The sequence below is a fragment of the Nipponia nippon genome, unplaced genomic scaffold (assembly GCF_047370975.1).
Source record: "Nipponia nippon isolate SJK-2023a ecotype South Korea unplaced genomic scaffold, ASM4737097v1 scaffold_1, whole genome shotgun sequence".
In the NCBI taxonomy this organism is placed as follows: domain Eukaryota; kingdom Metazoa; phylum Chordata; class Aves; order Pelecaniformes; family Threskiornithidae; genus Nipponia; species Nipponia nippon.
The window spans coordinates 28,740,559-28,755,182 of record NW_028262290.1 but is presented as its reverse complement, the minus strand read 5'-3'; the positions used below and the strand labels follow the sequence as shown (position 1 = coordinate 28,755,182).

The 14,624-nt window shown below is 41.2% G+C and overlaps 1 protein-coding gene across 3 annotated transcripts in view; it reads right to left on the bottom strand.

Moving 5' to 3' along the window:
• The window catches only part of MMP16 (matrix metallopeptidase 16), a 189,036-nt gene extending 181,173 nt beyond the window's left edge, over positions 1-7,863 (bottom strand). For 2 of the 3 annotated variants that reach the window (XM_009469276.2, XM_087750283.1), the window contains exon 1: positions 6,876-7,285. In XM_009469276.2, the coding sequence (XP_009467551.1) occupies positions 6,876-7,007 (132 nt within the window). In that variant the 5' untranslated portion in view covers positions 7,008-7,285. Of the gene's footprint in view, positions 1-6,875; positions 7,286-7,766 lie in introns of those variants that run through there. The other variant, XM_087750275.1, reaches the window with a different exon arrangement.
• Positions 7,864-14,624: the final 6,761 nt, after the last annotated feature.

The following is a 14,624-nucleotide window of genomic DNA, read 5'->3' as shown; positions in this document are numbered from 1 at the left end:
GCATGACAAAAACACCTGAACAAGCCTCTAAGTCAATTATGTGCTGTAATACCTCAAAAGGTATGCTAGGAACATTATGATCACAGCTGAAGTGCAGATAACTCCTCACCTGGTATACACCAGCTGTTAATAAGTAGAGAAACATTGTACCAACAGTTTCGGTTACTAAGTAAAAACTACAGAAATATTCTTTTTTCTATTTCTGTAATTTATGTCCATTTTAATTCACCACAGAAATAAGTTGTTACCACTTAATTGCTCTTACTGTACAGCAAAGATGCTTATAATGAATGATGATAAGCAGGAACATGAATGAACAGTTGCCAGGCAACCAATAAATAAAGGTTCCAAATAGCATGACCTCTCTTTAAAGGATAAAGCTCTAATCATAATTATTTTTCAAATCCATTTCAGTGCTAACTAAAATCATGTTTGCAGCACTAATCCTGGTCTTCCTCATACAAAATGAAACCAAATCTGTCATTTGACATATCACAGATAACAAATTAAACAGACTCAACCTGCTCCTTCAGATTATGGTCAATAGTGTTGTTTGAGGATAGCGAACAGGTTAGACAATAAACTGGAATCCAAACAGAGAGGTGAGAAGAATTAAGCAATTTAAATAGGTTAATTTAAAGAAAAAAAAAAAAGTTATATTGTTACTTTAAGGATCTTCAAAAAGCATCAACACAGAGTCCTCCAGTGTTTAACTCCACAAAAAGATCATTCAGTAAAGTAGAAGGATGAGACAGACTTTAAAATACTGAAAACAGATGCAGTTTGAAATGTTTTAAAATCTATATAATACCACATTCTATCTTTATAAACTCTTGCAACTCAGTCTTGCCGAGTGCATAAGCAGAGCTGAGGTGCCTAGAGCAAGCACTGACCTTTTAGATGGATTCAAATAAAACTGACAAAGAGCAGCATAAATCTTAAACCAGTTAAAGAACACAGTATATCCACTCTGAAGAAACAATGAATGCTTATGCAGGAGTTTTACATTATGCCTTCTGAATAACGGAAGGGGCGAGAGCTTGGGCTTGTTCAGGGGGTTTTGGTAGGCTAATAAATTCTGTATTTATTTTAATAAGATCTTATGTCAGAAAACATTAGGAATACATGTTTTGGTAGGTTTATCTTGCACTACACAAAGTGATTACATACATCTCTTTATTTAACCATTTTATTTCTTTTCTTTAGTAGAATTGAGAACCACTAATAGCTGTGACGCTTAAACACTAAACAGTCAAAAATCTGCAATAGGAAAACATGATGAACTAGAATTATAAACAAATCCATCTTGCAACTAACATACTATGTCAATTGTGAACTGGGACCATCTTTTCAATCTGTCTTTGAAAAAAATACAGGCAACAGAAGCCATAAATGTCCCTGCAACATTAGTAACACAAAATAATCTCATACTTCACAATGTAAAATTGATCTACTGCAATTTTTGTAAACAGGAATTATTGTTTAAATTACAGCAGAGAATGCACTCTGCCAACTAGTAGCCTCCACATGTACTTCTTCATATCAAATGAGAGCCAGTTCATTGTATAGTAGGCATTTGCCTTCTATGACAGATAAGTGTTCTGTTGCCTACCAGACACATAACTTTCCAATTATTTTCCTTATCTAGATACATCTGCTCATCAGAAGCCTTTACAGGAGGTTTTCTATGTATCTCTATTTCCTCAGTAATCAAATAGAAAATATACCACATTATATCTGTATTTTTATTGACTAATATTTCACCCACAAACCACCTCCACCACCTGTTTTAATAACTCCTCTCCATTCTTCTAATAATTTCATCTTGAACTTCTTGTTCTAACAAAAATCCAATTCATTTAGTTGATACCTTATGCAAGAATGAGACTCAGAATTTAAATAACTGAGAATCATGCATACTGACTGCAACTAAAAACAATGCAGAAGACCCTGTAAAGTCCTTTTAGGACACATGGCACTATTTATATTAAAACCACCTTAATTGCTTCTCCATATCTTTGAGCTTGCATTTTAACAAATTATAAAAATACTGTGTCGTGCTTGCAAACCTGACAAACAAGCCCACTAGTTGAAAGGTGTGTAAAGGCGATATTGTAGGATTTTTTCCCCTCCCAAATGTTTATTTCTTTTCAGTTACCAACTGAAGAATTAAACTGGTCTGTTTTTAAGCTTAAAAGACTCAAAGCCTATTGAAGAAAAGGTCATGCATTACCATTCAGCAGGAGCTGGAGGCTAATTGTAAAGTTTATTAACAATGAAAACAATGGGGTTCTCAGCCACTTATTACCATTGAGGAAACTGATGGTATTTTTCTGAAGTTTGGATTCCACTGTATTTTGTTCCACAATATGCAATTCAACTATCCCACCTCTGAAAATGGGAGGAGAGAAAAGACTGTATTGTTTTAAAGAGCTGCTCACACTAAAATAAGAGTCATTTTAAGATTTCCCCTAGGGATTCAAGTCTATATATTTAGCATTAGAAAAAGGAAAATAGAGCGTAACTGCCAGCTTGAGGAGAGAGATGATGAAGTATGCTTTGTCTCTAGTGTTTCCCTTATCACAGATACAGTCAGTGAAATGAGGTGTAATTCTAAAAACACTTCTTTGCTCAACAGGCTTTACGCAGATACCCAGCTGAGTAAGAGCAGGCAGTATTAGGATCCAGAGATTAATCTTATTCTAGATTCATGCTGATCCTGTCTCTGACTAAGGTATTCTTTTTTCAATAACTATTTTTTCCTTAACAAAATGGTGACATTGTTTTTTGATTTTTTTATATTGAATATTTAATAGTAAATTAAATATACACATACTTATTATTTAAATATATACATAAACTAACGGACATCATTAGAGGTTAAACTCACAGGATAATACCAGCTCAAACAGTACAATAGTATTGGTTTTAGGAAAACATGTAAATATATATATATAGTCTATATAGATGATACTTGTGAAAGACCACCTATAGACACTCCCAATAACATGCAAAGGAGTTGTCTTTGAGCAACACAAGATATTATTACTATAGTGAGGAAACCAGAGCAGGAGACAGGGAAGTTGGTTGCTCCATCATTTTTAGTAACAAATTATCTTATGTGTGCTTGTTTCAATTTTACATTTAAAATGTTCTTTTAATAATTATTATTCCATTCACTATCTGACTGATGGACATTTTCCTCTGCTACTGTACAAAAATAATTGAAAATAGTAGAAAAACTCTACATTGATGGACATATTCTTCCGTTAGTGCACTTACTCATTGATGTTATAGTTTTGGACCAATAGTTTAGCACTGAGAAGAGGAAGCTAACAGCGTAATCCTTAGTTTTTCTCATGATGTCAGAAACAATGTCTCACAAAAATGCCACTGGTAACCAGTAAACTTTGAAAATTAATAGTAAAATCTTCCTACGCATAAGAGTATGTGAATCTTAACTTCGTCATTACTTAAACTATCAGTTTACAATCATCTCTCATGCAGCTTTACCACAAAGCTTTCACTCATTCAGAGTGCAGGTGTGCCCCTCCAGAGTCCCATACTCCATGGTCTGAATTCTACTCAGCTATGTCTATTACATGAAATACCACACACATGAACACATTTCAGGATTGACAACTCATCTATCATCGGAAGCTTGAGGACTTCATCCATGTAGATGTTTGGTTAAAAGAAATTTTACAAAGGGACAACAAAATTATAAAAGAAGAACGGCGATGTTCATACAAGCTTGTGAACTTCAGCTTTGTGCTTTTCTTTTAAAAGATAACATTTTTATTTAATATCTTTGACCTACAATAATATCTCCTAAGAATTGCCCTGGCTCAGAGCCTAACAAACCCGCATTGAAACAAAAAAACAAACAAATATTACACTGCTATACAGATCCTGCTTATCAATCAGGGATGTGGATTAAATGAGACAGAATAACAAGAGAAAATAAATGATCTCTGCATTTTATAACATTCGATAGGTATTACCTGTACTTTATTTGGAGACAAGAAAGAAAGAAAAAAATCTGCTTTCCAACCATCCTAAGCATTTATTCAGTGACATTTCATTCAACTAAACGTACACCACTTCTTTCCTGAACCCTACCTCACATATTTTTTCTTATTGTCATAAGAAATTGTCATATTTTCACAATTTACTATCAAGTACAACTGTTTTATGCACTTGTGCTCACACAGATTGTACAGCACGATACATACATGCTGTTGCCAAGTCCTTTGCCTCAAATTTTCCATGCTTTTAGCCTTTGCTTTTCCCAACAAAAAGAAAGTTGAATTTTCAGCGCTACCCAAACAACGTGAGCAAGGCAATGGCTGTTCTGGGGCAAATCTCAGGTCTGGTTAGCCCAGGACCATGTTGCTCACAGTGGACAAAGGCAGTGGCCTAGGGAAAAGTCCCGTGTTAGGACAACTCTTGAATACTAGAGTAATTCCCTGGAACACTCTTCTGACTCCCAGCAATCTGTGGCTCAAAGACTTAAATATGAAAAGAGACTGGGAGCGCTGGCATATGACAACACACTGTTTCAGAAGGGCTGGAAGGAAGAACAGGAGATAGCATATTTCAAAAGGGAGAAATATGTGTCCTCATCACACACACACACACACACATACGCTACTTCATTCCACCCAACAGTGTTTCTTGCTCCTGATATTGCCTTTGCCCTCAAAATGTGCTGTTTTCCATATGGAAGAGGTGGCAAAAATGAAAGTGTTTCCCTTCTTTCCTCATAAAACCTCCTTCTGACTGGAGTTGGCCTCCTGTTCATATTCCACTTGACTAAACCAATCTTTTTCTCCTCCCACACTAGCTCCATCTGCCGCCCGTCTCTCCAGCAGAGCCAGATGCCAGCAAAGCAGACTACTGTGGGAGGAGAAAGTTCTGTTGCTGGAATTTCTTCCCTATACCCTGCAGGGGGCCAGCCTGTGAAGCCTGGAGAGGAGACAGAGAGCAACTTCCTCTCTTCCACGCTGCCTTCCCCTGCTCATCAGTAAAGAAGGCAGCTGAGGACATGAGCAAAAGAAGGATAAAACTTCAATGTGCGCTCTGAAATTTGTGACTTTAGTATTTATATAGCAAAAGTCTCACAATTGTACTCCAAACTCTAGCATGGTACACATCGCATAAGACATGAGTCCTGCCCCAAAGAGCTGGCAATCAAACAGAAGCAGAGATGCACATTTGTGATAAGGAACAAACAAGAGTGACTAGAGCATAGATGACAGAGAAAAAAAGACTAGGATTTATAATCAGGAGAGATCTTAATGATGGAGTAAGAAGACAATACTTTCTGGAGAGATACAAGTCAGAGAGAGAAGCTATAGATGTGTGTTGTTAAGCTAAGAGGAGGATTGCATGTGGCAAGAGAAACTGCCTGTAGAGAGGGAAAGACTAGAATGAAAGCAGACATGGGGAAAGAAAGTGATTTTTTATATGTGTGAGGCGGTCTTGCATGAGGCAGAAGGAGAAGGAGGACAGGTAAGAACTTTAGACAAAAAGGGAGACAGTCTAGGGACGGGGGAACATCTGCGGGAGCAGTCTCGCCAGAGACGGTAGCAAGAATGAGTGTCACAGTGAGAACAAGAGCTCATATAAAAGAAGCAAGTGTGCGTATGTGCAAGACAGAGGAAAGGACACAGACTTCATTTCTCTGAGAGAAAGAATTGTGGGAACACAGGAGACGAAAGAGACTAGAACCAAGAATGAGTGAGGGTGGTGTATGGGTGCAGCAGAAAGTTTGGAGTGGGCAGGACAGAAGAAAGTGAAGGAACACAGGGATCTAACAGAAAACCAGAATTATGTATTAGAAGTTGAAAGAGCACATATAAATTAAAGAGACACATAACAAGAAAGGTGAACAAGTTGAATAGACAGGAAAAGGAAGAAGGAAATACACACATCACATTGGAACAGATTAAGAAAAAGGGCTCACAGCAGAACGAATGGAGTGACAGCAGGGGGAAAAAGGAGGAAAGAATATATGCAAAGATGATAAAGTCAGTACAGGAACACTAGTTAATAAGAAGCACTATGTAAAAACCCCAAACGGGAAAACTGGGAGTATATAGAAGAGTGACTGGAAATGGATATCCACTGAATTCTCACTGTCACTGTAAACTCTTAGGGTTTGCCCCATTTAGGTATCCCCACATTTTAATCTTCTTCACTTGGAAAAATTCTGTTTCCTGGACCTCCACACCCTCTAACTTTTGTGCTGTAGTTGCACCTTTATGCCGTTTGCTTCACTATTTCTAGTGGCAACTCTTTTTGTTACATTTAAATGGGAAAAAACCCTTATTTTGTCAAATACTCTACCACAAAGAAACATGCCAAAATCTCAAGTTTCCTTCCTCCTGTCCCCATAACGCTCTTTCATTCATTCTTCTTTCAAAAAAAAAAAAAAAAAAAAAAAAAGTCTGGGGAAACTCAGCAATACAGCGGTATCTTAAGTCCAAGATATGCACAGAGCCTTCCCTGGGCTGCGTGTACGTACTACGCCCCAGGTTTCCTCCGTGCCCGGGCTGAGGGTTCCCCGTCTTCCGTGGGCGAGGGCAGCGGGGGGGCAGGGGCTGCGCTCCAGCGCTCGGCATCGCGCTTTGTGCCGCCGCGGATAACGGGATCTCCGGCTGAAACGCATCCATCAGGCGGGGGAACTCGGGGAGGGGAGCTAGCTGCCGGCTGCTGGAAAGAAAGCCGACACAGGCGTATGCCCCGGCTGCTGGAAGACATGGCTGGCTGGCTATTTGGTTTTATTTTATTTAGGGGATATAAAAAAAAGGGAAGGGGGGAAGGGAGAGGGGGAAGCACTCACGCTAGCACACGCATACGGCTGATCTTACCTCCACATTGAAATACTGCTCCGCTTTGCACACTGTAGCACATAAAATCCAAAGGAAGGTTTGCAAGAAAAACACCCTGGACTGAGACACGAAATCCAACCGGCTTCCAGTGCTGAATGCGAGTACGATCATAGTGAACTGTGCTTCAGTGGATGGAAGATCTCTCTCTTTCTCTCTCTTTCTCTCTCTTTGCCTTAAACAAATACACAAACAAACCAACCCCCCCCCCGTGTCGGTGAAGAGCCCGTAGCGCAGGTTCACCCACAGCAGGGGAGGAGGAGGAGGAGGAGGAGGAGGAGGAGGAGGAGGAGGAGCAGACACTTCACAGCACAGGCGGCGGCAGCGGCAGGGTCAGCTCTCGCTCATCCTCACCACCAGTCCCGTAAGGAGGGAATGTGGCGTCCGAGTGCAGCCGCAGCTCCTGCACGACTCCTCTCTGCCCAGCAGCAGCAACCGCCTCCCCGTGTCGTCCTCCCTCCTCCTCCTCCTCCTCCTCCTCTCCCTTCTCCTCCTCCTCCTCTCCCTCCTCCTCCTCCCCTGCCTCCTCCCTCTCTGCCTCCGCCTCCTCCCGGGAAAGGCCGGCTCGGCTCGGCTCGGCTCGGCTCGGCTCGGCTCGGCTCGGCTCGGCTCGGCTCGGCTCGGCTCGGCTCCCTGGCTCGGCTCGGCTCGCCTCGCCCCCCGCCGCTCCCCTCCACTCCAGAATGTTCAGCCGAAATTTACATAGCCCCGCCCCGTAGAGGCGTCTTAAAGGCGACGGGCCGACAAGGCGGCTTTGCCGCGCCGTTGCCGTGCGGCCGCGCTCGCCGGGCAGCCAGCCCGCTGCCACCGAGAGCGGCTGTCGGAGGGCGGCCGCCCGGGAGGCGCGCTCGGCCCTTCCTCAAACGAACGTACCGAAGCAGCCGCACAAGCGCCAAGTCTGCCGGGAGGGCGGCCCTCCCCCGCTCTCCTCACGGAGAAGAGCCCGGCGCGACGTGAACGCCCCGAGTCAGGGGGCGAGTGGGGCCGGGGCGGTGCGTGTGCCGGGGGGGTCACCACACGCCCGCACCGCTCGGGCCGGGCTTCCCTGCCCGCCCTCTGCGCCGGGGAGCGGGGCGCAAGCCCGGGCGGGGCGGGAGTGTGGGCGCTGCTCCCGTTACGCGGCCGTGAAACGCCTGCCCAGCGCGGCCTGCCGAAGCGGCCGCCGGGCCGGACCGGGCGGGGCGGGTGTCCCTCAGCCTCGGCGTCCCCCTGCCGCCACCGAGGAGCCGGGGACGCGCAGCTCATCGCGGCCCCGGTGCGGTCCGGTTTAGTAAGCCCAACCGCCCGGCCGCGCTGCCGTGACAGCTCTCTCGGCACGCAGCGGGACGGACCGCGGCGAGGGCGGAGCACGTAGTGTGAGCGGCGAATTCAAGGGGTTGGACAGGGACCGAGGCGGAGAGATGGAGTTGCCCGAAATGCAGCCCTTGGCAGGGAAGAATCATCGCGTAGTCATGAGGCTGTCCCGCAGCGATTCGGTCATTCCGCGGCTATTAAGAAAATCCAGTCACTGCTGACAAAGTTCACAGAAAGTGAGGTCATGGTGGTATAGTTAACAGTGACATAAACAAGCCGGACAAAATCTGAATATTGGCTTGACTGAGAATCTATTTTAATGCATCCGAATATATGGTAATATATTTCAGGGAAAACCATATGTGAAATACCTATAGCATAGACTTTATGCTGGATAGAGTGATGTTCAAAATGCCTTGTGATTATGGCAGATAAACTACTCTTGCAGTGATTTTGTGGTTAATGGGACATTTTATGCAGCCCTTTGATATGTCAACAGGGTTATCCAGTCGAAGGAAGGTGGAATGATCCACAGCATTAGTGAGACAAGCTAGTGCAATAATGCATCTTAGAAAAAAAGAGAAAAAAAAAAAGCAACTTTACTGAAAAAAAGAAGCAATTGAAAAATTCCAAGACTTGAAGACTTATCTTATTTTTACTTGTTACCCAAAAAAGATGCAGAGATACTTGATCATGATATGGAACGGCCTGGAAGTAAAAGACATACCTGACCCATGAAATCTCCTTACTCAGATAGTTGAGGTTGATGGCCAGAATTAAAACACATGCAGATTAGATGTATAAAATTTTGGCAACTCCTAGTAGCAGGATGTAGGAATGTGGTAGGTTCTCCATCATTTGATATCCGAAGAGTTAGGCAGTTGTCTCTGAAGAAGTCATGTTCTGCCTAATCAACAGTAACAGTACTTAAGCAGAATTCCTTATGTGATATACTTTTTTTCATGTTAACTGCTTGATCTTAAAGGCATTTTCTGTTCTTCAGATTGTTAATGATGCGAATGATGAAATCATGAAATACAGAGCTGGCAGCAAGCTAGAAGGGCCTGTTGGCACTTTGGTGGCCAGTATCGGAAGTGAAAATGATATTAACAAATTAAAGAAATGTCTTGAAACCATGAGGAAGAAACCTAATACTGACAAATGCAAATTACATTTGGGAAGAAAAATCAAAAATTAAAATCAAAAGGATACTGGTAAAACAGCAGCACTTCAGAAAAGAATCTGGGGGCTGTAATGGACTATAAAGTAAATATAAGTCAGCAGCATTAAAAAGACAAGATAGCCTCATTGTGGAGTGTATTAATAGGTGTACAGTATATCTGGCAGGACAAATGATTTTTCTGCTAGGGACTGATGAAGCCAGCTATGTTTGGTCTCAAAGTAAGGACAGTCCAGAGGAAAATAACAAAATATGAAAACGTTTAGAAAGTAAGAGGTATGTGTAAAAGTTGAAAGAACAATATTTATTTAGTCTGAGAAGACTGAGGGTAAATGGTCTCTTTATATGGAAAGCGTTGCTGTGAAAAAGACAGAGATATTTCATTCTTTCTGGGTTTGGGATGAAGGAAAAAAAGAATCAACTAAATTAGGAGCACTTGGAACAAGGTACCTAGTGGGAGTGTGGAGTCTCTTCCATACAGAGGTTTGATAGGCAAGAATATTACAGTTATCCTTTCTCCATTCCTAGGGTAGTGGATTGTATTATGAGATCTAGTAAACTTTTTTTGCTTCTAGTATATCAGTAATTTCTTTCCTTTTATTACTCTATGAATTAATCACTGAAACTGGTGTAAAAGAAACACTAACTCACTAACTTTATACTGTCCTGTTTGGTTTTCTTTCTTTTTGGTTTTCTCTTCCCCTAAGGAACCTCCTTCTTGTTTGTGCTCTCAGCGAGCACTAGCTCTACTTTTGCTGGTGTATTTTGTACAGTCTGCCATTAGTGTAATACCCAGAAATGGAAATGTTACTAGATGTGTTCCTGTAACTGGAATTTCATTCATCTGCCCTGTCAGGACTGCTGTGGCCATTTACTGTGAAAAGCACGGGGCCATGAATGCAGCTACCTCCTTCCTTTATATTGTATCCATTAGAAGAAGAAAGAAGAAAAGCAGTGGTATGAATAGAATGGTGGAAAATGAAAGGACCTGGACTGCATCAAAAGAAGCATGACCAGCATGTTGAGGGAGGTGATTTTCCCTCTCTACTCTGCTCTTGTGAGACCCCACCTGAAGTACTGCATCCAGCTCTGGGGCCCCCAACACAGGAAGGACATGGACCTCTTGGAGCGAGGCCAGAAGAGGGCCACGAAGACTATCAGTAGGCTGGAGAACCTCTCCTATGAGGACAGGCTGAGAGAGTTGGGGTTGTTCAGCCTGGAGAAGAGAAGGCTCTGGGGAGACCTTATAGCAGCCTTCCAGTACCTGAAAGGGGGCCTACAAGAAAGATGGAGAGGGACTTTTCACAAGGGCACGTAGCGATAGGACAAGGGGTAATGGCTTTAAACCAAAAGAGGGTAGATTTAGATTAGATATAAGGAAGAAATTGTTTAGTGTGAGGGTGGTGAGGCACTGGAACAGGTTGCTCAGAGAAGCTGTGGATGCCCCATCCCTGGAAGTGTTGAAGGCCAGATTAGATGGTGCTTTGAGCAACCTGATCTAGTGGAAGATGTCTCTGCCCATGGCGGGGGGTTGGAACCAGATGATCTTTAAGGTCCCTTCCAACCCAAACTATTCTATGACTCTGTGATTTGTAAGCATGTTTGAGAAAGAGAGAGGGAGACCACACAGGTAAAGAAAGAGATTGGTAAAGAAAGAGAGTAGCAATGTGTGGATATGAGTGCCAAGGGAAGAAACAAGGCATATGAGGGACAGAGAAGATCTTTGAAGTGAAAAACATAATTCAGGAATCCTTGTGTGAGGGAAGAAACACCAGCAATGATGGGAAAGGGTTTTGAATATTTATAAGTAAGCTGTGGGCAGGAACATACAGGAGTAGGGTCAGAGCCTCATGGGGCATGTAAGAAGGTAAAGAGAAATAGAAAAGAATTTAAAACTCCATACATAGGGCTGTTTGTAGATATGTGTGTATGGGATTATGAGAGAGATTAAAGAAAAGACAGAAAAGAGCAACAAAGATTAAAGGGTAAGTAAACAAATAAAGAGGGAATGAAGCAGCAAAATACAACTGGGAAGAAATGGGAGCTCTTTGTTGAAGTACTTGAATGATTCAAGTCATATACTTTATAAGTGTCTTGCAGATTTTTATCAATACCAATATGATTTTTCTGTTCTTGCCTATGGCAGTTGCCAGCAGTAATTAATAAGCAGTGAGCAGGAAGCAAAATTGAAAAACTGTTATTTCCATTTAGTTCTAAAACTTTTAGCCTTTTTGAAAGGCTGGAAGAGGTCTGTCTTCTGTGCTCCCAACCAGCCCATTTACCTGCTGAGTTTCTTAGACTCTGTAGAATATATCCTTTATGGATGACTATAGTCACAGGTTTACAATGGATGATTACTGGAAGCAGACATAGACGTCGTTAAAAGTTCCCATGTCCAGCTTTGAACACAGGGCAAAAATCTTCCACTTTACTGTATATCAATTCTGAATAGAAATTCATATGATAACTAACAAATCAAAATATGACATGTTGTCTTTTCTGCAGTTTGTGTTGCTTAGCTGCTGATAGTACCAGCTGGAACTTTTAAAAAGAAGACAGCTTCATTATAAGATATAATAAACTGCAAAGATTGAGGGTAGGTAACACATATCTCACACATCTATATTTATCTCACACTGCTATATTTAGTTCTGGTTTGGAAAAGATGTTCTAAACACCTGGCCTTTTACTTGTGGAATGAGACTTTCATAGATGTGTCCGTATGAATTCTGTTTGACTGTTTGAAAGGCAACAAATGAGTTTAACAGTGTAGGAGGGAATATTGCATTGAGTATGTATGTATTCCTGCCAGGATCACACTCATATTGCCTGTGTTCAGGTATTTATGGTTCTTCATTTACAGAAGGTTCACCGTAGGCATGAGGCTATCTGGTCAAGAAGTAGAACTGACTTATACTGCCAGGGCACTTTACTGTGTTATCTTACAGCTCCACCAATGGCTTTATAAAGAACCAAAGTAAAGATAAATATAAATGACAGTGTAAAACCTCACACGTAATTGTTGTAGGATCACAAGGAAAATTCCTAGAGTCATAGAAGTCAGTAATATTTCAGGATATTTTGGATCATGTTTGCTTGCAACTTTTCACAAAGAGCCAGTGAAGTCAGGGAGGAAGAAAGACTGAAAGTGTAAAAATTTTTTAAAAAAGATGAAGTTATACATTGAATTTCTAATTCATAGAGTCATAATATCATAGAATAATTTAGGGTCAACGAGACCTCTTTAAGTCATCAGGTCCAACTGTCTGCACAAAGCAGAGGCAACTCAAGTTATGGTACTCTGGTGTTTGTTCAGGGAATTATGAATTAAGTTAATCTAACCCAATCTAACCAATTGTTTCCTACTCTGCAATATGATTTCCCTGTCTCAGAGAGCTATTTTGAGGGTGAAATCTCTTCTGTGAGGCATTTGTCAGGCCTTCAGTTAGTTTAGTCTTTGTGGTGACAACGCCCATTTCAGCAAGTAGGGCAGGTATCTCCTCATCTCTTGAAGGCAGGAGAAGTGGCTGAGGGAAATAGGTATAGAAAATATAATTCTGTAGCTGAAGACTGAGAGAAATACATTTTAAAGAGAAAGAAGATACAGTGTGAAAGAGAAATGGCTCCTGTAAGAAAAACATCAAGAAGTACACAATATTAATTAAAAAAAATCTCTTTTTTGATAATAACATTTTCATAAGAACATTTCTAGGAACATGAGTTAATATTGGGTTAGTGAAGAACAGATCAAAAAAATGCACTGAAGCAGCCAAGTCCTTACTTATTTATTCTGTGTAACACTTCATGTCAAACTTTATTTTCTCTACTTCATGACAATTTTCAGGCTGCTGTTTTCTCACCCACTCCTGATGCATTCTCTCCATGCTTTCTGATTTTTGGCTCAGTCTGCAGAGCAAGAAAGGCCCATTCAAGTATCAAGTCCATCAGCAATTTCCCAAAATATATATCTGATACTAAAGGGTTCTTTACAGCCAAAGGCTTATGAGCGGTCCAGCTGTCCTTTGGACTGTGCTGGTGATTATTCACTGAGCTTACAGAAGTGTCAGAATGGCAGTCTGGTGATTGTTGCAAGATCTTAACAATTGGTGTTGAATATTATCATCTCCTTCATTTTTACAAGGTGCCCTGAGCATAAGATTGATATTGTTAACAGCTAAGAGAAGAACTCAATACATGAAACAGAAATAAATAATGCAGAGCACTGACAGGTGAGTCTGACAGATTTGAGGAGGAAGACACGAGGAGTTCTGAGAGAATACTCTGGCATAGCCGAACAACTTGAAAAGTAACTAAGTCCTCTTAGAAATATTGAAGGGTTTGGTCAAGAAAGAGACAAACAGGTGTCTGTCATAAATACTATGTTTCAAAAGCATGCAAAGGTCTAGTTACTAGGTGGCTTCTATAACATAAACACAAAGGCCTCCGTAACTCCATATCAAGTTGAATCTTAAATGGAAGGTAATTATCCCTGGTTTCGTGTTGCTCTAGCCTGGTTGGAAATTCAACATCAACATTGTTAAAATAGACCTTTTTTAAATTACTCTATTAATTGACCTCCCCAAATTAACTGTACTTACAACCTGTGTCATTTATTTTATTGTCCACAGAAATTAATTTTATATTGTCTATTTTGAGCATTTGGCACTTGAAGGGTAAACCTAAGATTGTGGAGTTTCATAGATGGATTGGACGCATCTGGCAAAATGAGTAGCAGTAAAATAGATAGGAATGTTAACATTTAAATATCATCAGTGAGTTTCAGAGTTAATTACCGGTGTCATTAATGAAATCACTGCATCTCTTAGAGCTATTGTTCTAGAGACTCAAGAAAAAGTTATTATACTTGGCATATACATTGAAGGATATCTTCATCATCACAGCATAATTTCTTTACTTATTTGCTTTTGCATGAATTAAGGTTTAGGTTCTAAAAAGCAGTTCTGCTGCTTTTGTAACCCAAGAACTGGAGTTACTCCCCTTGAAAGCATCAGACACATATGACTCCTTGAGATCATTTTAGTTTATACCATTCATATATGAGATTTTGGATCAAGAAGAGCTGTTTAGAGAATAATACTGTACATTGCTTGTGAAGAAAGCAGTGTTAACAATAGAAAATGTGTTTTAAAAGGGCACACTTGAAAATGTATCTGAAAAGGCCAGCCTGCAAGAAACAGGAGGGTTCACTGAAGGTTAAGCTTATGTATTACTCCGTTCTGCAATACAGATACAGCCGA